The sequence below is a fragment of the Notechis scutatus genome, chromosome 13, assembly GCF_049901735.1.
Source record: "Notechis scutatus isolate UNSWTSFEM ecotype Mainland chromosome 13, rNotScu1.2, whole genome shotgun sequence".
Lineage (NCBI taxonomy): Eukaryota > Metazoa > Chordata > Lepidosauria > Squamata > Elapidae > Notechis > Notechis scutatus.
Window position 1 is genome coordinate 6,546,776 of NC_142021.1, and position 20,271 is coordinate 6,567,046.

At 44.0% G+C, this 20,271-nt stretch overlaps 1 protein-coding gene across 4 annotated transcripts in view; it reads right to left on the minus strand.

Annotated features, from left to right (window-relative positions):
* The window catches only part of CLTCL1 (clathrin heavy chain like 1), a 53,408-nt gene extending 36,724 nt beyond the window's left edge, over positions 1-16,684 (minus strand). For 3 of the 4 annotated variants that reach the window (XM_087942434.1, XM_087942431.1, XM_087942433.1), the window contains exons 1-3: positions 16,477-16,675; positions 7,076-7,283; positions 855-1,123 (exon numbers count right to left, since the gene is read on the minus strand). In XM_087942434.1, the coding sequence (XP_087798560.1) occupies positions 855-1,123; positions 7,076-7,283; positions 16,477-16,518 (519 nt within the window). In that variant the 5' untranslated portion in view covers positions 16,519-16,675. Of the gene's footprint in view, positions 1-854; positions 1,124-7,075; positions 7,284-16,476 lie in introns of all 4 variants that reach the window. The other variant, XM_087942432.1, reaches the window with a different exon arrangement.
* Positions 16,685-20,271: the final 3,587 nt, after the last annotated feature.

Genomic DNA, 20,271 nt, shown 5'->3' on the forward strand with positions numbered 1-20,271 from the left:
CCTCCCAGTGGTTAGAATGCAGTATTGCAGGCTAACTCACTGCCCACTGCCAGCAGTTCAATCCTGACAGGCTCAAAGTTTACTCAGCCTTCCATCCTTCTGAGGTGGGGAGGACCCAGATTGTGGAGGTCAAGAGGCTGCAAACCGCTTAGACAATGCTGTAAAGCACTGTGAAGTGGTATATAAAGCTAAGTGCTCTTGCTATTAGCCTGCAGTACTGTATTCTAACCACTGTGGCCCCACGGCTCGTGTGCCTTGACCCTTCTTCAATTATTCAACGTGAATTATTTCATTTTGCTCAATGAAGGTACTTCAAATATTAATGTACTGTATTATTAAAGAATCAGTGAGTAGTTAAGGCATCAAGCTGGAAACCAGGGGACTAAGTTCTAGTATTGCTTTAGGCATGAAAACTATCTGGGTTATCTGTGAATTCTAGTGCCGCTTAAGGGACGAAAGCCAGTTGGGCAACTTTGGGCCAATCACCAGGAGACCACAAGTTCTAGTTTCATGTTAGCCATGAAAGGTGGCTGGAGGACTTTGGGCCAATCACCAGGAGACTGTGAATTCTAGTCCCGCCTTAGGCATGAAAACCAGCTGGGTGATCTTGAGTCAAGCACCAGGAGATTGTGAGTTCTAGTCCTGCCTTATGTATGAAAGCTAACTGGATGACTTTGCGGCCAGTCCCTCTCCTCAGCTCAACCCACCTTCCCAGAGTTGTTGTTGTGGGAAAAACAGGAGGAGGGAAGAGTATTGTGTATGGTCACTCCCCCCACCCCAAGAGTTACCTCTAAAGTAAGGCAGGTGGGATAAAAATCTAACAAATATAACAGAATTCCAGAGGTTTTCCCTACCTGGGCAGAGATGCCAATTAAGAGTAACCATTTCTGATTCTCGTCCGTCCGGTAGTTGATGATTTGGCAGCCCGCAAGACTGGCGTGTCGGTCGAACATCTTTTGGGGCAAAGTATCGCCTTCCATGGTCCAGTGATAGACGGCCGTCTCTGTCACTAAAGCCACGGTGTTCACTGAGATCCACTTCCAGAAAATGACTTCTTCAGCCATCGTGTGGGCTTTCATTTTGCTTTTCATCTCAATGTTAAAGATCTGGAGGGTTTTCCCCGCTGGTTGGCAAGACAGGAAGACAAAACAAGAAACAAAAGAAAAGAAGAGGAATCACAGATCTCCCAAATATCCCACCCAAATTTAATTCTCCTACCGCATCTCGGCCCTCTTTGTCCCATCTAAAGAAGGCTAAGACTGTTCAACGGTCTTGGCCACAGAGGCAGGAAAAATGAAACACCAAGGGAAAGGAAATCAACTCACTGCAGACAGCAGCTTAAAAGTTGACTGGATGCTCTCTTGGTACAGGTTGAAATGGATCAGTTCATCTTACCTTCTTCAAGCTACTCAAGTGTGTAGAGCTCACATGTTTCAAAGCATGAATTGGGACGACCATTTCTTATCTAATGGGAAAGTACTTCAAAAACCCCAAGATCATCGCCTTCGGTGGACTTAAGATTCACCCCAACTTCTACGTGGAGCTGATCGCTTCAATATTGGTCCTTAAGCAGATGTATTTCAGAGCTCAAAAGAGGGGAAAGTCAAGGATAGATGGTTAAGAGGGATGTATAAACAATCATTTCCAATATCCAATCCAATGAGGGGGCTGTCACAGGGAAAGGGGGCCGCCTGTTCTCCAATTAGGACAAGAAGTAACAGGTGAAAGATGATCCAAGAGAAATCCGATTTAGAATTGAGGAGACCATTTCCTGGTGGTCAGAACAGTCAGTCAAGGGAATGGCTTCAGAAGTTGTGGCTGCTCCATCAATGGAGGCTTTTAAGAAGAGACTGGATGTCTGACATGGTACAGAGCTTCCCGCTTGAGCAAGGGGTTGGACTAGAAGACCTCCGAGGTCCCTTCCAACTCTGTTCTTATTCTGTAATCTGGGGAAGGGACCTACTTCCAAACTTTCAAAATAAAGAGCTTTAGGGAAAGAGGAAAGACAATAGGAGAAAAAAATCTGTTTATAATGTAAAGGCTCCCCTCCCACATATGTGCTAGTCGTTTCTGGCTCTAGGGCAGGGGTGTCCAACCTTAGCAACTTTAAGACTTGTGGACTTCAACTCCCAGAATTCCTCAGCCAGCTTTGCTGGCTGAGGAATTCTGGGAGTTGAAGTCCACAAGTCTTAAAGTTGCCAAGGTTGGACACCCCTGCTCTAGGGGTTGGTGCTCATCTCCGTGACAAAGCCGGCGCTGACCGAAGACGTCTCCGTGGTTATGTGGCCAGCAGGACTAAATGCCAAAGGCGCACGGAGGAATGCTGTTCCCTTCCCACCAAAGTGGTTCCTATTTTTTTCTACTTGCATTTTTTTTTTAACGGGCTTTTGACTTGCTAGGTTGGCAAAAGCTGCTGGGACAAGGAACGGGAGCTCACTCCATTACGCAGTGCTAGGGATTCGAACCGGCGAACCGCCCACCTTTCTGATCGACAAGCTCAGCGCCTTAGCCGGCTTAAAACAGTTTTCTTCCAATAATGTTAACGTGCCTCTTTTCACCTCACTTTTTATTCCATTCCTCTCTAGTTGTAGCCCCCTCCTCCAAAATGGAACACAGTTATTAAGCATTCCATAATAAATCATCTCAAAAGTGTTTAATTAGCCATCAGGTTGGCAACCCAGTGGCCGCAAGGAAGGACCAGCTTGTAGCACGCAAAGGCGAGTCAACGGTTATGAGCCGTTATTTTCATCCTTCGGCTTCCTTTTTTAAATTTAGCTTTATACCTCTCTGGCCTTTAAACAAGGACCCTATTTTTGCCTGCGTGCCACAAGGATGAAGTTTGTGAATGATGTTGCTTCAGTCTGTGGCCAGCGTTGCATGATCCCTTCTAAGGGAAATCGCTCTGCGGTATAAAACGCCGCTTCCGTAAGAATAAGGGATCCCAATGAAATATTCTCCCATTCTATCAGCTCTCTGCTTGTTTTCTCTCCGTTAGATTGCAAAGCAATGGAAAGGACCAGGACAGCCAGAGAAAGAAGCAGGAAAGAGCAGGGATCGGAAGGAAAAACAACACTTGCAGATTGCTTTAATGCCTCAGGAAGGAAAAAAAGTGATTCCCCAAGGCCTTAACCCATAAACGAAGCAGTTATGAGTGAATTTCAAATCCCCATCCATTTCTTCACTGGGTTATTTACAAGGCGCAAGATGAAGCAGGCAAGCCAGACCAGGGTGGAAAAATGGCCCCTTGTAAAGCTAACTGGCCTTTCTTAAAAGAGGAAAAATAATAATACAAGAAGGCGCAACTCCAAGCTTGGTAGGTTTTATTCAGGAGAGAAGATTTTAAGAGGAAAACCCTGCCTGATGATCAATGGGGCAGGGGGATGACTCCCCTTCACCCACTTTTTAACCTTTGCTTTTTGAATATTTTTCTCCACAAGAATCACAAAATGAATTGGGTGGCTAGATAAATATGCCGGATAGATGGATGGATGACAGCTGAGCTAGAGAGAGAGAAAGAGGATGGGTAGCTGGATGGATGGATGGATGGACGGATGAATGGATGGAGATAGATAGATAGATAGATAGATAGATAGATAGATAGATAGATAGATAGATAGATAGATAGATAGATAGATAGATAGACAGACAGACAGACAGATATGAAGGGTGGAGAGAGATGGACAGATGATAGATGGATGGGAATAGATAATGATATAGACAGACAGACGGATGGATGGATGATATATGGGGATGGATAGATGGATGGATGGAGATAGATATAGATGAAGGATGGAGAGAGATGGACAGATGGATGGAAATAGATGACAGATAGACAGACAGATAGATAGATATAGATGAAGGGTGGAGAGAGATGGACAGATGATGGATGGAAATAGATGATAGATAGATAGATAGATAGATAGATAGATAGATAGATAGATAGATAGATATGAAAGGTGGAGAGAGATGGACAGATAATAGATGGATGGAAATAGATAATGATATAGACAGACAGACGGATGGATGGATGATGGATGGAGAGAGAGATAAATGATAATATATGGGAATTGATGGGATGGATGGATGGATGGGGAAAGGGGAAGAGAGAGAAATATTGGCATTGGGGAAGAAATAGCAGGCAGAGGCCAAGATACCCTGAAATAGAAGTGACCATATTTGTATCAGTCACCTGTTCACCTTTTGGGATAGCAATAGAAAGCATCCCCACAAGCAAGGCAGCCCTAAGATTTGGTTAAGTCAAGGACCAGATTGTGTGAACAGAATTTAAGGGTCAGCAAAGTGAGGCTATTTTATCCAGCCTTTTGGCCAGGGCCCTTCCAGAAGATTGTGTTTTTAAGTGGCTGTCGCATCAAGGAAGCTTAACCACAATAGATTCTAGCTGCTTAACACAGATTAATCCAAAGCTGCGAGTAACACAACTGAATGATACCGCTTATCATGGGCAGGCAGGCATCTCTTCTCTATTCAGGTGAACTAAAAATATAAAAAGCAAAACAAAACACCGACATATACAACATAGACAAGCCTGAATAGGTGGGTCACATCCAAGGGGGTGTGTGTGGGGTGGGGTGGGGTGGCAAGAAAAGCTCTGAACAATTTACACCTGTGCGACAGAGAGCACAAAAACGGTGCCTTCTGCATTCCCATGCTAAGTGTATGGAAATGGCTGGTGTAAAGGGCTGCATTTCCCCGTTTTGCTTTAACACGGAAGCACTTTTACGAGACAGCACGACCAGAAAGAGCTGCTCGGGTTACCGCACAATGTAGGGGACACAAATACGAGGACGAGAATGCTCGGGTCGCTGGGAAATGCCACATGCAGTAGTACCCGGCAATGCAATTGGTGTGCACGCAACCGCACTCTTACCACCCTTCAGAGAAGCCGTTACGTATCTGAAAGGCTGGCATTATTACGTTGGTTGCTTGTACGTGGAAAAACAAGTTTCAAGCACAACAGGAGAGGTGGGCTCACCCCAGTCTCTACCAACCAAGAACATCTGCAGTTCATTATTTTAGAGCATACCTTGATTCATAGGTCTCTTGGACTTTAATGGTTTGGGACAAACTACAATTCTGTTGCTACCAAGGAAAAGAAGCTGTCGTACCTATTTTCCCAGGGCTTCGTGTATTTTTAAGCAAACAGGCAAAAAAAAAAAAAAGAAACACCGAGAAGATATGACAGTACTATAAGTCGGGGCCACTGTAAGACCTGTGGACTTCAACTCCCAGAATTCCTCAGTCAGCCTGAATCCTAAACCGTGCTGGCTGGGGAATTCTGAGAGTCGAAAGCCACAAGTCTTCAAGTTGCTAAGGTGGGAAGATTCCTGCTTTAAGTGATCGTAACGGGGGCATATAGACAACACTTACGTTTCCCCACTTAGTTACTGCTGTGTACCTACCAACTAACGTTAGTTCAAGCTGTGTTGTCAATCAGTATTAGCTTCCCTGGTCAATGCGCCGATTCGCAGGGGGCCAAGATAATTGGAATTAAAACGCGGTAAGAGCCGTGGCGGCGCAGTGGTTAAAATGCAGCATTGCAGGCTAACTCACTGCTTACTCCAGGAGTTCAATTCTGAGAGGATCATGGTTGACTCAGTCTTCCATCCTTCCAAGGTAGGTAAAATGAGGGCCCAGTTTGTTGGGGGCGATATGCTGACTCTGTCAACCGCTTAGAGAGGGCTGGAAAGCACTGTGAAGCGGGATATAAGTCTAAGGACAATTGCTGTGATGAATGCTGAATTTTTGATCGCTGCTTTTAGTAGGGCTATTCACCCATGCTGTGTATTCTTACGTATACCCCCAAGCCACTTTTAGCAAGCCTGCAAACAGCAGCTGCGCACAGCTCAGGCTCATACATTTCCAATAGAATTGATTGTCTATAACAATCGTGGACCCCTGCGAGTTTTGTCATGACTTTCTGGGACCAAAAACCACATTTAGAATCGAGTAGATGACTAGCACACAAGACACCATGCTAGCAAAGGTCTCTCATAAAAGTATCTGTGGCTCAGTTCCTTGCTGTTTATTAACTGTACGGTGATGGGATGGATTTACTTCGAGAGCCATTCCTTGGTACAGTTATTACCAGCAAGTCTTGAAAGCGGTATATCGCAAGGGAGGACAATAATTTCCCCCCAAAATTCAAGCCACCTAGATCCCAATTAATTCCACTATGGAGGTGCCCAATTGCTAATTTTTTTCCCCCGTTCCAGATTTCAGTACTTTTTATGAGATTAGACCATTCCATACTGTTAAAACATACAAGTTTGCCAGGATAAAATGAACTCACCGTCTGTATTAAGACAAGAATGCAGGAAGAAAAGTACACAGTCAGTTGGCAGTGAAATTATTTTAAATCTAAAGAGTTTGTGTGCCTACCTGCGGAGGGACATTTTAAAGGGCTGATCAGATAGCCATCAGATTACTCTGCAAGCCAAAACTGAGCTCCCACAGAAGGAACAAATATCACTTTTATTTGCTGTAGGTTTGAACTGTTGCATAATCTAAGCTTTTTTTTAAAAAAAAAAAAACAAGTACACTTTCATTCACCAAATCCTAGATTTGTCCAACTATGTCATCACTGCTGCCAAGGAAGACTAGGCTATAGAAGTGATTCTTAACTGGGCAAAACTTTCTGGAAACTTGGAAATGGCAGCATCTGAAATTCTTGGTGCCTAGATTAGAATATCTACTTTCTAATCTTAACTTTTTAATCATTGCTTTGGAAAGCTATTTTGAGTAGATTGCCCCAGTCCCTTCCGCGCCATTCAACTTCCATGACCGCCATTTTCAGTCTCCCAATTTACTGTAAAAAATTAACAGGCTAAAGGTAAAGGTTCCCTTCGCATATAATATGTGCTATTCGTTTCTGGCTCTAGGGGGCGGTGCTCATCTCCGTTATAAAGCCGTTATAAAACTTCCCCCAAAATGGTGAATAAATAATGCGGTGAATAAAATATCAAAAATTGCCATTAAAAAAACAACAAGTTTCCCTTTCGTGTGACTCTTATTCCCACGTTTCCCTCTCGGGTGGAAAATAAGTCAGCCGGCGTACCTTTCAGAGCGATGACCTTGGAAGCGGGGTTCATGATGGCACTTTCTGCCGAGATGGGGCGCCGGATGGGCGTCGTCGGATCGCTCAGGTCGACAATGACCACCTGCGCTTGCTCCCCAACTTTTTCCCGGATGCAGATGAATTTGTCCGATTCCATCGTTAGTGTGCTGAACCCGATGTTGGCTGGGTTAATTCCAAGGTTTTGGAGCTAAAAAACAACCACAAGAGCCATTTCGTTAAGACAGCTTCTTCGTTTGTCCGTTCATTTCTTGACCTGGTTTTGGGAGGGGGGGGAGAAGAAAACAGCTAATGCACAGGGAATTTCAAACTCAATCTCCACCAGATGTGAATTCCAAAGCAGGGGAGGAAAATAAATAAATAAGCTAGGTGGGAATTGTGGAGGTGTCAGGGGTGATGTTCCGGGGAGGGGGGTGGTATCGAATTCAGAAAGAAAGAAGGCCTGGCAGAAATCCTTCAAGAATTCATTCTTTCTACAACGTTCAATGCTGGCAGGTATGCCAGAAAAGAAAAGCTTGGCTCCCTCATCCCAAGTTCTTGGGAACTACTTGGACCCATCTGCGCATTTTGGTTATTTATTTATTTTATATATCCTTTATTATTTTTACAGCTAACTCAAGAAGGTGGACTTATCCAACACACCTTCCTCCTATTTTCCCCACAACAACTGCCTTGTGAGGTGGGTTGGGTTCAGACAGAGCGTTTGGCTCAAAGTTACCCAGCCGGCTTTCATGCCTAAAGTGGGACTATAATTCACCGTCCCCTGACGATTGGCCCAAAGTCACCCAGTTGGCTTTCATGGCTAAGGTCGGACTAGAATTCACAGTCTCCTGGTCATTGACTCAAAGTCACCCAGCTGGCTTTCATGGCTAAAGTGGGACTAGAATTCACTGTCTCCTTATGACTGGCTCAAAGTCATCCAACGGCTAAGGTGGGACTTGAACTCATGGTCTCCTTTCTAGCCTGGCACCTTAATCACTAGACCAAACTGGATTTTTCTTGGCAGTGACTTGCCAGTGACTTCTTGTGTGAATGTCTTTCAATGCCCCAGTCTACTCCACAACCTCACATTCAAACGTCTCGCTAATCAAGTCCTTCCCTCAGCTTAAAAAAAAAACTAGCCAGGGATGATGAAATGCTCTGTAAACACCCAATGATTTACCAAAAGCATACAGGGTACAAATGAAGGGACAGGTAGTGTTTGAAAAGTTGTGAATTAGTCACTAAAAGGTTTCTTTAGGACTGGAATGCAGTAATATGCAGAACTTATCTTACAGAGAAGAGAAAAATGACGGGCTAGGTTTCCAAAACTACATTCATCTTGCCCTCTTAATATTAAACATGTTTATGTACGTTTCATGGAGGCTGCTTAATAACTTTGCCTGGTGATCTATTAGTCAGTAGCTGTCAATTGCTAAGAAGAGAGAAAAAGGGGGTGGGGAATGAAGATTGGAGTATGGAACATTAAGCAAACAAGTCCTTACTACAGTAATTGTCATGTTTCTGTAATATTCAGATATAACAGTGTTTATTTCTTATATTGACAAGCTTGTTGCCTGCAACCAGGAACTCTTCTCAGAAGTCACTTTTATGCTGTTAATGTTGCATAAAACATTAGGAAAATGACAGCATCGACAAAGAATTCCTTTCTACAAAAGACACAGCCTAGATTGCAAGCATTAAACATCTTGAACTGCCAACGCTACCATTAAACAGAACCTTGGAATCGCCTGTTACAACTTCTACACGATTTTGAAGTTCTCAATTCCAAGTGCGTCAAAAATTCTCATCGCATCTTCTCTTCACGTCTGAAATTCTGAAGAGAGTGGTTTTAATCGACAGCTGTCTCCAAAGACAGAAAACTTGAAGATTGCTCAACCAATTCCCCAATCTAATCCTCGTCTTGCTCAAGGCAATTTTCCTCTAGTTAAGGCCACTATTTCAATATTCTACTACCAAACTAAGAGAAGAGGAAAAAGTTCAAGCGATTCCCTGGGAAACGGATAAGAGGAGAGCTTTTGGGTATTCATTATACTTATCACAGAAGTAAAAATATTTGGACATAATTCCCTTCTCCGGTCTGGGGTCTATCACAATTTTCCCTTTGAAAATTTTCTTCTCACAAGTTTTTACAACGCACCTGTTGTAGCATCTAGCAAAACAAAACAACGGACTCTCCCCTCCTCCAAGTTATGTTTAATCGTAACAGAAGCTCCGTTCTACATTTTTCCGCGTTCCAAGTTTGTCTTGCAAAACAATTGGTGGAAGGGAAGAAAAACAGAAAGTATGCTAAAAGGATAAAATACATGATTTTGCATATAACGACAGCAGCGAGAAATGCACTCGCACAATGCTGGAAAAAAAGACACGATGCCGTCAGACTGTTTAGTGATCCAAAAATCTTCGATTGTGCAGAAATGGATAAACTTACCTTAGACTTAAAAGGACAAGGAAGACTTGGAATATTATACAGTTTGGGAAAATTGGTACCAATGGATGGACAATGGGAATGAGAAATGTATAGATTCGAAGAAGATATAGATATGTATATGAATAACTAGAAATCTACGGAAATCTACATAAATCTATGTGTTTATGTAACAAAGGTATCTTAGTACTGTCAAAGAGGATTGAGTTTTGCAAAAAGCTATTTTTAAATTTATTTGTATTTTAATGTTTCAAAATTTCAATAAAGATTATTTTAAAAAACTAGAAATCCTCTAAAGACCCACAAGACTTCAAGCATGGAAAATCCTTGACTCATTTAGTGACCTTGAAAGGTACAACGGCACTGGGGGAAAAAAGGACTCATCATTTGTGGGGGGGGTTTTGCACTTTTTTGTTATAGCATCCCTACAGTCATGTGATCAAAACTCACAATGCTTGGAAACTGGCATGTACTTATGACTGTTGTGCTGTCCTGGGGTCATGTGACCATCATTTGTAACCTCCCTAGCTGGCAATTCAGTGGAGAAGCCAGATTGGATTAATAACTGAGTGACCTGCTTAACAACCACAGTGACTTACTTAACGATTGTGGCAAGAAAGGTCATAAAATGGAGGCAAAACCCGTTTAACAACTGTCTTACGTCGCAAAAGTAATTTTGGTTTCGATTATGGTCGCAAGTCAAGGACTACCTGTACACCAAAAGAGCAACTGGTCCTCAGCAATCAATGGCATGGGCATTATTCCAACCTAGTTCTACAGATAACCATGGTTTGTTTTCGGTTTTGAAGCCACAACTGACCAAGTTAACACATTAAAGCTATAAACCAGGGATGTGGGAGCGTTTTTTGCCCAAGCAACACTTTCTCTGTTTTAAAAATACCTTTCAGCTTCTGCAAATTGGTGGGACCCTAACAAAAAGCGGGGTACAGGTAGTCCTTGTTTCGTGGCCACAACTGGAACCAGCAACTCAGTTGTTAAGCAAAGCTGTCCCCCTAAGTTAAACCGTGACTGTGTTTAGGGTCTTCAGTTTTACAAGGTTTACCAAGGTCATAAACAGGGATTAGATGCAAAGTTGCCTTTTCCTAACAGCAAACCATCAATAAACAAAGAGAGTTGCTAAATGAGGACTACCTAAGTTTATAAATTGCAGTAGCTGGGATTGTTATTTCCAGTTGCTACATGGTTTGGGAGGGAGAAGCCAAAGTGGGACATGTATCGATCGCAAACTAAGCCAACCACAGGATGACTCTTCATTCCTGCTAGGAGGAAGAATAAAGGTGGAACAAGCAGCCAAATGCTAATAGAGCCATGGGGGTGTAAGCAAAAAAAAAAGGGAGGGATCCTTTTGCAGACGTTTCATTACCCAAACTAGGTAACATCCTCAGTGCTAGAAGCGAGTGGTGTTTGGAGAGAAGAGGATGACGACCGTGGGGTCCTTGGTGCTCTCTGAACTTGGTTGTTTTCTAACAGACGTTTCATTACCCAACTAGGTAACATCATCAGTGACAGAAGGGAGTGGGGAGAGGAGGAGGAAGAGGAGGAGGAGGAGGACAACTGTGGGGTCCTTGGTGCTCTCTGAGCTTGGTTGTTTTCTTGCAGACGTTTCATTATCCAACTAGGTAACATCATCATTGCTGCAAAGGAGAGTGGAATTGGAGAAAGAGGAGGCGGACACGATGACTTTGGGGTCCTCAGGCAATCAATCGATCGATCAATTTTTATTACAGTCACAGACCAGCATTGGGGTCCTTGGTTTCATTACCCAACTAGGTAACATCATCAGGGCTAGAAGCAAGAGGCCTCTGCCCGCTTCATTATTTAGCTAACGAAATGTCTGCAAGAACAAGGACTCCTTCATTTCAACCCTGAGCAACAAATATTGTCTTTATTGGTAGCAAAGAAGGTGTCAGACTAAGAACAAGGTAGGGGCTGGGGAACCAAAGGCCCAGTGCCCATCAGCCATGGAAGCTCCATGGGGGCCTTAGGTCCATTATTCTTTCTTCAGTCCCCTTTCAATCCAACCTACCACCCAAAGTGGCTACAAAGAAGAAAAATGGGAAGGCCCTAATATATAAGCTCCTAATATATAAGAGCGAAAGACCACTCACGCATCATCACAAAATCTCCAAGAACTGTAAAGCCTACAAATTTGGTATTTGGCTGTTGGCTTCTAGGTGCTCACTAAGAAAAGATTTTTCGAAATGACCATCAGAGCAATCGTATTTCCTATATTATTATTATTAACACGCTCTCTGATGCTAAGGAGTTCTACTCCCCCACCCCACCTGAAAAGAAATCTGTTCCAACTGCGAAACACAAGCAGAGGAGAGGAGGTTCAGTTTTAATTTCACAGCACCAAGCAGCTTTAGTGCAGAACAGTTGAGCTAAGCCACGTCCAGGCTCCTTGCTGTCTCCTTCTTGCTCGCACACCAAATGCTGTTTCAGTTTCCAAACAGCCGTCAACTCTCTCACACACTGACTGGATGCTAGCCAGATGAATACCAATGGATGCTGGTAGGCAGAGGCACAATTCCCCCCCTCCCTTATTTTTCTCCCCCAAAACGAAGCCTGATCACATAGTTTCGTAGCAAGCACGGCTATCAAGCTGGTATAGATAACATCAAGAAAATTCTCACTCGATGAAATACCTAAATAGAGCCACTTCTAAAGGAGCAACTCAACAGATATTGAGCAGAGACCTCTACAATGGCGAGGAGTCCAGACTGTGTTTGTCCAGGTTTTAAATGAGCTTTTCAGCTGGATATTTATTCCCGCACAATTAGCTGGAAAGAACGGATAAAAAAAAAAAATCAGCCGGGATGCCTCAGCTTCCATTCTTCAGGATGAAAGAAATGGCTTTATTTATTCTCTGGAGGAACTGAAGTCTGTCGATAAAAATTCCCTTTGCATAATGATTTGCAGTCTACTCCTGTTTAGCAATCTGTAGGTGTTTTCAAGGATGCACCGACGCCTTGCAGACTTATACGCAGCACGAGCAGTGCTCGAACTTACGGCCACCCCGAGCCCCAAAATCTCTGTTCTTAAGGGAGACGTTTGTGAAGAGAGTTTTGCACCATTTTACCAACCTTTCTGGCCACAATTGCTAAGTGAATCGTTGTGGTTGATGAGTGAGTAACCCGGTTGTTGTTAAGCGAATCCGGCTCCCCCGTTGACTTTGCTCGTCAAAAAGGGGATCCTATGACCCTGAGACATGGCAACGGGTGTTAAGTATGAACCGGTTGCCAAGCATTCGAAATTTGATCCCATGATGCTACAAAGGTCGTAACTGTGAAAAACAGTCATGTCAACTTTTTTTCCAGTGCCGGTGCAACTCTCGTCACTACATGAACTGTTGTAATTCGAGGACTAGCTGTATTTTGTACTGCTTTTCTTATATGTGTCAGCTGGTGCTCCATTCAAAACCCAAGAAATACTTAAGACTCCATTAATTAGAGAAAAAAATATCTTTTACTAGAAAATGAAGTGGTAGCATCAAAAGAATTCTGAATCTGAGAAAATGAGTGCGTATATCACATATACAAAGTGATGGCAATGATCCCACCCACAATAGTTCAAACTATCCCTCCAATTAAAAGTTGTATATAATGTCATGTGGGTATCTTCAGGTGGTGATGAGGCATCTGTCCGTTGACCTTGACATATTTTGATAAAGAGGTACCCTTGCGCACTGCATAAGAAAGAAGCATAAACAAGAAACTTCCCCCCCAACTTATAGTTTTTTTCTCTGAAACCTCCAGCTCGCTTCCCATAACTATTTCACCCCTCCTCCCCCCCCGTTACTTATGACAGCCGAAAGATGCGAAGCAAAGGAAAAGAATCTTGAAGGCTGACAATATGAATGTGTCCCATATATTGTGTCCCCAATATGAAGTTATCCCATATATTCATCCCATATTTTATTATCCCATATAAAATTTATAAATATAAAATATATCCCTCTGTTTCCAATACAATCCAAGAGGTTTTTCTAATTTATGTTCAGGTCACATCCTCTAAATGAAATCATAATTATTTTTGATAATTTTAAATCAGTATAAATGAGCACTCATTACTTTGGCTCTCCCCACTGTAAAAATAGGTGATGCTTTGGAATATTAAGTTGCTTAAGGAATTAAGCTGTTTTCTATCCAGACTCTGGAACTGGCTGACAATTTGGCTACTGTTATAACATGACAGGTAAAAGAGCAAAGAAACTGCAAGAGATTGCAGAAAACACCAGGTAAAATAATGAACAGAGAGCAGTAGTTAGCGTGGTACCCCCCCAAAAAAAACCACAATACGACAACAGCAGGATGGCAATGGTTTTATACACGAATGCCCATCTGTCCTAGCTAAATTGATCAACAATTCTTACAACAATTCTTACAACTTACAATTCATTTAGTGACCGTTCAAAGTTAAAACGGCACCGGAAAAAAAGGGACTTAGGACCGTTTTTCAGAGTTACGACCTTTGTGGCATTCCCCATGGTCATGTGATCCGAATTGGTCGTACTTATGACCGCTGCGGTGTCCCAAGTTCATAGGATCCCCTTTTGTGACCTTCTGACCAGGAAAATCAATGGGGAAGTCAGATTCGCTTAACAACCGGGTGAACCACAATGTTTCACTTAACAACTTTGGCAAGAAAAGTGGTAACGGGACACAAAACTCCCTTAAGAAATGTCTCACATAACAACTGAAATTTTGGGCTCAATTGTGATAGTAAGTCAAGGACTACCTGTACAACTCTTAAGGGACATCATTCTGCATATCCTTAACAAATTAAGAGTAAGGAGAAGCAAGCTGAAATCTCTATTGAGATAAATCAATCAATCAGAATGGAATTGGAAGGGACTTTGGAAGTTTTCCAGTCCAACCTTCTGCTCAAGCAGGACACCCTATACCAAACAAATAACCAGATAAATTTGGGGTCCATCATCCCTGTATTATTATGTAAACAAGGGAGAAGGCAAATCACAAATAGATTTTAGGGAAAAGAAATTGGAACCAGCATAGCAGGAAATGTTTAGGAACAGAGATGGAACCAATGACACCGAAGCCAAATATTGCCAAAAGAAAATATGGGATAACTGTTAATTAAAACTTGCCACAATTCTTTAACAAAATAATTACTTGGGATTTGTGCTTTCATCCCAAGAGACAGATATGTTTCACAATCCATTAGAAATTTTAGACTGGAAAAAAAACAACGATCCAGATCAGGGCAACATTTCTAGAATTCTGGTTGACGTTTCCAAGCCAGCTGAAATTCAAAACTTTAAATTTCTTATGCCATGTGTGAGTTAGTGGCTACAGACATTTGCAAGAGAAACAATAAATACATACATTAAGGCTGCAATGGGAAACCCGGTGGGACCTACTTGCAAATCAATGCGTTTTAGAGCCCCCCCACCCATGGGGGAAAAAAGTAAAGTTTGGGGTCGTGCATCACACCTTACAATTTCACTGCTTGAAGGTTTAAACCACGCAGCTCCTCAACCAAAGCAAATGCCCAGGCCTCCCTGTGCTTGGACCCCCACATCTGGCGATGCTAACATCTTATTACAGGCCCCCCTAAAAGCTGGTGAAATAAAACTCGGGCCAGGGTCAATCAGAAAAATACCCTAAACATTAGACAATAAAAGTGTGTGTGTGTATGTGTGTGTGTAGTTGGAAATGGATGGACTCAGTGGCCAAGGGAGGGGCAGGCTGAAAGTTATTGGGAAACCCACTTCCGTTTCCCTCATTCATTTCTGCGGGATTCTTTTTAACTCCTGCCACAAACTAATTTTTTCCCCCCTCTTTCCTTTCCTTTGCCAGCCGAGGTTTGCTTTCCTCTTCTGTTGGCTCTTCTGCCATCTAGGAGGAGAGGAGGGGGGGTGTCTTTATAAACTGCCTCCCCCCTTGCAAAAGAGAGGAGCACCAACCAAGGAAAGGGGGGAGAGGGTGAGGGGATCAGAGCTGGGCAAGTGCCCAGTCTTGCTGGTCTGGGGTGGGGGAAGGGAGGGGGGGGGCTGGATCGAAAGTCCCAGAGATGAAGCTCCTGCACTTCCCCCCCCCCATTTTGCAGATCCAGAAAAACAGAAAGGGCGCTGATGGGGGGGCATGCAGGCTGAAACCCCAGCTCCTCTCTCTCTCTCTCCTACCTCTTTCCTTCTCTCCCCCCCCTACAAAAAAATCATTCTTGGTGGTGTAGTAATGCAGGCCAGAGTTGCTCTCCTCCCTTCCCCACGCAAAAAAAGAGGGGGGAGAAGGAGGAGGAGGAGGAGGGGAAGGGAGAGAGGGATCCAGTCATCCAGTGACTCTGCACAAATCTCTGCAATCCAAACTAAAGGAACACCCCCCTCTTAAAAAAAAAACCCCAATCCACTCCTCACACCTCCAGGGAGGCAGCAGACTTTCTCCCCTCCCCCAGTTCGCCCCCCTTGCAGGAGAAAATTTTAAATAATTTATTTATTTATTTATTTAAAAAGGTCTCCCAAGTCCTTCTTCTGCCCCCTCCCGCCCTTTGTAAAGAAGAGGAAGGGGGTGCATGGATGTAAAAGGATTGACACCCCCCACCCCAGACCCCTCTTCTTTAAGCAAGACAAAAAGAAGGGAAGACCCCCCAAAAAAGGGGGTAGCCTTGCCTTCCCCAAGGAGTGCCTCCCCTCTAATTCAAGATGGGGGGCTTCTTTGCACCTTCTTTGCACCCGTCTCTCAAGAGACAGACCCCCCTTTGCAAGAAGAGGGGGGTCAGTCCCCTCTGAAGACCCCAAAAGAGGGGTGTCTCTCCAGTTCCCCCCCTTACTAGGCCTCAGACCCCCCTCCCAACGTTCCCCCTTTTTCACCTAAGGGGGATTGGGGGGGAAAGAGGAAGCCCCCTCCCCACCCCTATGATTCTCAATTCTCACAACCCCCCCACCTCCCCTCAGCGCCCCCCCAATCCTCACCTGAAAATGCTCCTGGAATCTTATGGGGAGGATTTGAGCCATGATGGTGGTGGGCGAAGGGTCAGCCCGAGGCTGAGAAGCGGGAATGAGGGCCCAGATAGGGCTGCTCCTGGGCCGAGAGACCGGGTTGGGTGGGGGGGTGTCCGGGAACGGCCGCCGCTTCGCTGCCCCACACGCACGCCCGGCAGCGAGGGGTGGGGAGCCGCTCTCCGGCGGGGACGGTATTGCGCAGGCGCGGAGCTCTCACACTCACTCCTCTCTCTCTCTCTCTCTCTCTCTCTCCCCCCTCTTCTTTTCCAAGGCTTCGGACCCGTGCAGGGGAGATCCCTCCGCGAAGCCGACCCACCCACCCTTCCCGCCAGAAGCGAAGGGGTCCTCCGAAGGAAGAAATAGTCCCTGAGCCAGCCGGTCTTGCGGGCGCGTCTTTTTTTTTGCACCTTCGCTCTCGCTCTCTTTCTCTGCAGTTAAAGGGAGGGGAGGGGGGAGATGGGGAAGGGGAAAAGGCCACCCTGCTGGGGAGGGGAGAGGAAGGGAAGGGGGTCCTTGGGAAAATGGGTGGGGAGGCTCTTAAATCCCCTCGCCTTGCCAATTGCTGACATCCTATGAGTCAGGATGATGCTAAAGTCCAAGGCTTTGGTCTGCTATAGTTTTCTTTCTTTCTTTCTTTCTTTCTTTCTTTCTTTCTTTCTTTCTTTCTTTCTTTCTTTCTTTCTCTTTCATTCTTTTCTTTCTTTCTTTCCTTCCTTCCTTCTTTTTCTTTTTTCTTTCCTTCTTTTTCTTTCCAGTCTTCCTTCTTTTCCTTCCTTCCCTCCATCATCTTCTTTACCTCCTCCTCCTCCTCTCTTCTCCTCTTCTTCCTCCTCCATCTACATTTCTCCTCCTCCTCGAAGCATTCCACCTCTTTCTTTTTCTTTTCAGTCTTTCTCTTTTCCTTCCCTCTTTCTTTCTTCTTTTCCTTCCTTCCCTCCATCATCTTCTTTCCCTCCTCCTCCTCCTCTCTTCTCCTTCTCCTCTTCTTCCTCCTCCATCTACATTTCTCCTCCTCCTCCAAGCATTCCACCTGGGCAGGTTGGTGCCCACAGTCACCTAAGCTCTTATCTCAATTGCAAAAGGGCAGGTGGCTGGACCCTTTCATGTCCCAAAGATGCGTTTTTTTCTTTTTTTCTCCAGCTACGGTACAAGGTGCCATGTGTGTGAAAACTCCCAAAACCAAGGTTCTTCGGGAAAACAGCTGGGAGGTCTGCCGTGGGAGACTGAAACAGGGACCGTCCCATCCTCTGCATCTTTTGTGAAAGCATCAATCCACTCTAAAATCAATATTTGGGAAACGTGTGTGTTATTTATCCGTAGTGGAGCGAAGCTGCTTGTGGCTGTGTGCCAACAGCTATCACACATGATTGACTTCGGAACTGCATTCACTTATCTTATGGCTACGTGGGTGGCTGGTTTACGTGTTGTTGGCTGTGTTTACTTTGTGCAGGGAGTCCACAATTAGCAACCACAACGGGGACTGGCCAACTTGATTGTCGAGCGAAGCCGTGGCTAAGCGAAACCACAACTGTGCTGAGGATTTGACTTAAGCTTTTCTCCGCTTGGCAGAGCAGCAAAGCTTGCAAACATGAAGACTGTTAGTAAAGTTTGGTCTAGTGGTTAAACCATAAGGCTAGAAGCCGGGAGATGGTGAGTTTTAGTCCCACCTTAAGCACGAAAATCAACTGGATGACTTTTGGCCAGTTCTTCCCTCTCAACCCAGCCCACCTCACAGGATTGTTGTGGAAAAAAATCAAGGAATGAGTATTAGATATGTTCGCCGTCTGGAGTTTATACAACTAATAAAGACAGAATATAAGTAAATAATTGCTTTCTATCTTTTCTTACCTGCTTTATCCATCTATTAACATGTATCTATCCATCTCTTTTCTTACCTACTCCATCTGTCCACATCTCTATCTACACTTATCTATTCGTCTTTAACTATCTGTCCATATCTTTCTCTCCATCCCTTTTCTTATTTATCTGTTTTATTTATCAATATCTCTTTCTCTTCCTCTTTCTGACCTACTTAGGCTACCGATATCTCTCCATCTTTTTTATCAACTCCATATCTATCCATATCTCTATCTACTCTTATCTATCCATGTCTAATCTCCATCCATTTTCTTATCTATCCATCTATTTTCTTATATCTATCTATCTATCTATCTATCTATCTATCTATCTATCTATCTATCTATCTATCTATCTATCTATCTATCTTCCTTTTTGACCTACTCAGTCTATCAGTATCTCTCCATCTCTTTTCTTACCCACTCCATCCATATCTCTACTCTTATCTATCCATCTTTCTTATCTATCCATGTTTGTCTATCTAATCTCTCCATCCCTTTTCTTATCTATCTCTTTTATTTATCTGTATCTATCATCTATATATCCATCAGCTATCTATCCATCATCTAATCATCTATCTTCTATCTATATATCCATCTATCATCTATCTATCCATCCACCATCTAATCATCTACCTATCTATCTCTCTCTTCCTCTTTCTGACCTAATCAGTCTTATCAGTAATATCTATCCATCTATCTAACCTAGGAACGAAGCCCCTTGCTCAGATGCTGGCTGCCATTTGAGTTGTTTTCTACAGAGAAGCCCTTTCTGCCAGGTTACCGAGAGGACACAGTTCCTTATTTGAGTATTTCCCTCCCCCCTTCCCTTCAACCACTTCCCCCTCTCTCAATGGGCCATTGATGCAAAGGGACCGTTTGCGGTTTGGAGGGCCCACCCCCCACTTAAAAGGGCATGGATGGCTGCCAACTCCGTCTCCATGGCCCCGCTCTTGGGAAAGGTTGCAAGTGCATCGTCGCATGCCAGGGCTGGGTGGCTGGGAGCGCACGCAAACTGTGTTTTTGTGGCCCGGTTAGCTTGGCAGAAAGGAAAGGGAGCCAACCCACCAGCCCTTTCAAAGTAACAGCTGCGAAGGAAACAGCAGTGACTTCATCCAACGGTTTGGGGTATTTATTTTTTTAAAAAGTGTGATTTAAGCTGCTGCTATCCTGCTGTCACCCACACCGTTCGTGACACGCAGAGCTGGGGATCTATAGGTAGTCCTTGATTTACAACTGTTCACGTACTGACTATTAGAGCGGCACTGGAAAAAACGGGACTTATGACTGTTTTTCAGACTGTGGCAGCCTCCCTGGGGTCACGTGATCAAAATTCAGCCGCTTGGCAACTTGGCATGTATTTATGATGGTCCAGGGGTGTGTGTGTGTCATGCCATCCCCTTTTGCCACCATCTAACAAGCAAAGTCAATGAGGAAGCTAGATTCACTTAACAACCATGTTACTCGTTTAAAAACCACAGTGGAGAGGTCGTAAAATGGGCAAAATTTTATTCAACCAATGGTCTCACTTACCAACAGAAATTTTAAGGGCTCAATGGTGGTTATAAGTCAAGGATTATCTGTCCTTTGCTCATGTTACTGTCATTCCTCTATGGAACATGCAGCCAGGATCCAACTGCAGTGATCCTGAAGCCTTGCTTATATAAATAGATATACAACGTGCAGCTCAGATGATATAAGCAGAATAAAGAGCACAAATATCTGTCAGCGTGGGTCATGCGAAGTGGAATTCAAGACAAAAACCTTCTTGAGGGCTTTCATTTTCTTCCAATTTCCTTGCAGATTTCACAACCCATCTATTTTCTTTTGAGCATGACTGGTTTTTTTTTTAAAGTATCCGTTGATTGGATGGAAGCAGGTTAAGCTGTTTTTTTTTTTTTCCTGGGGG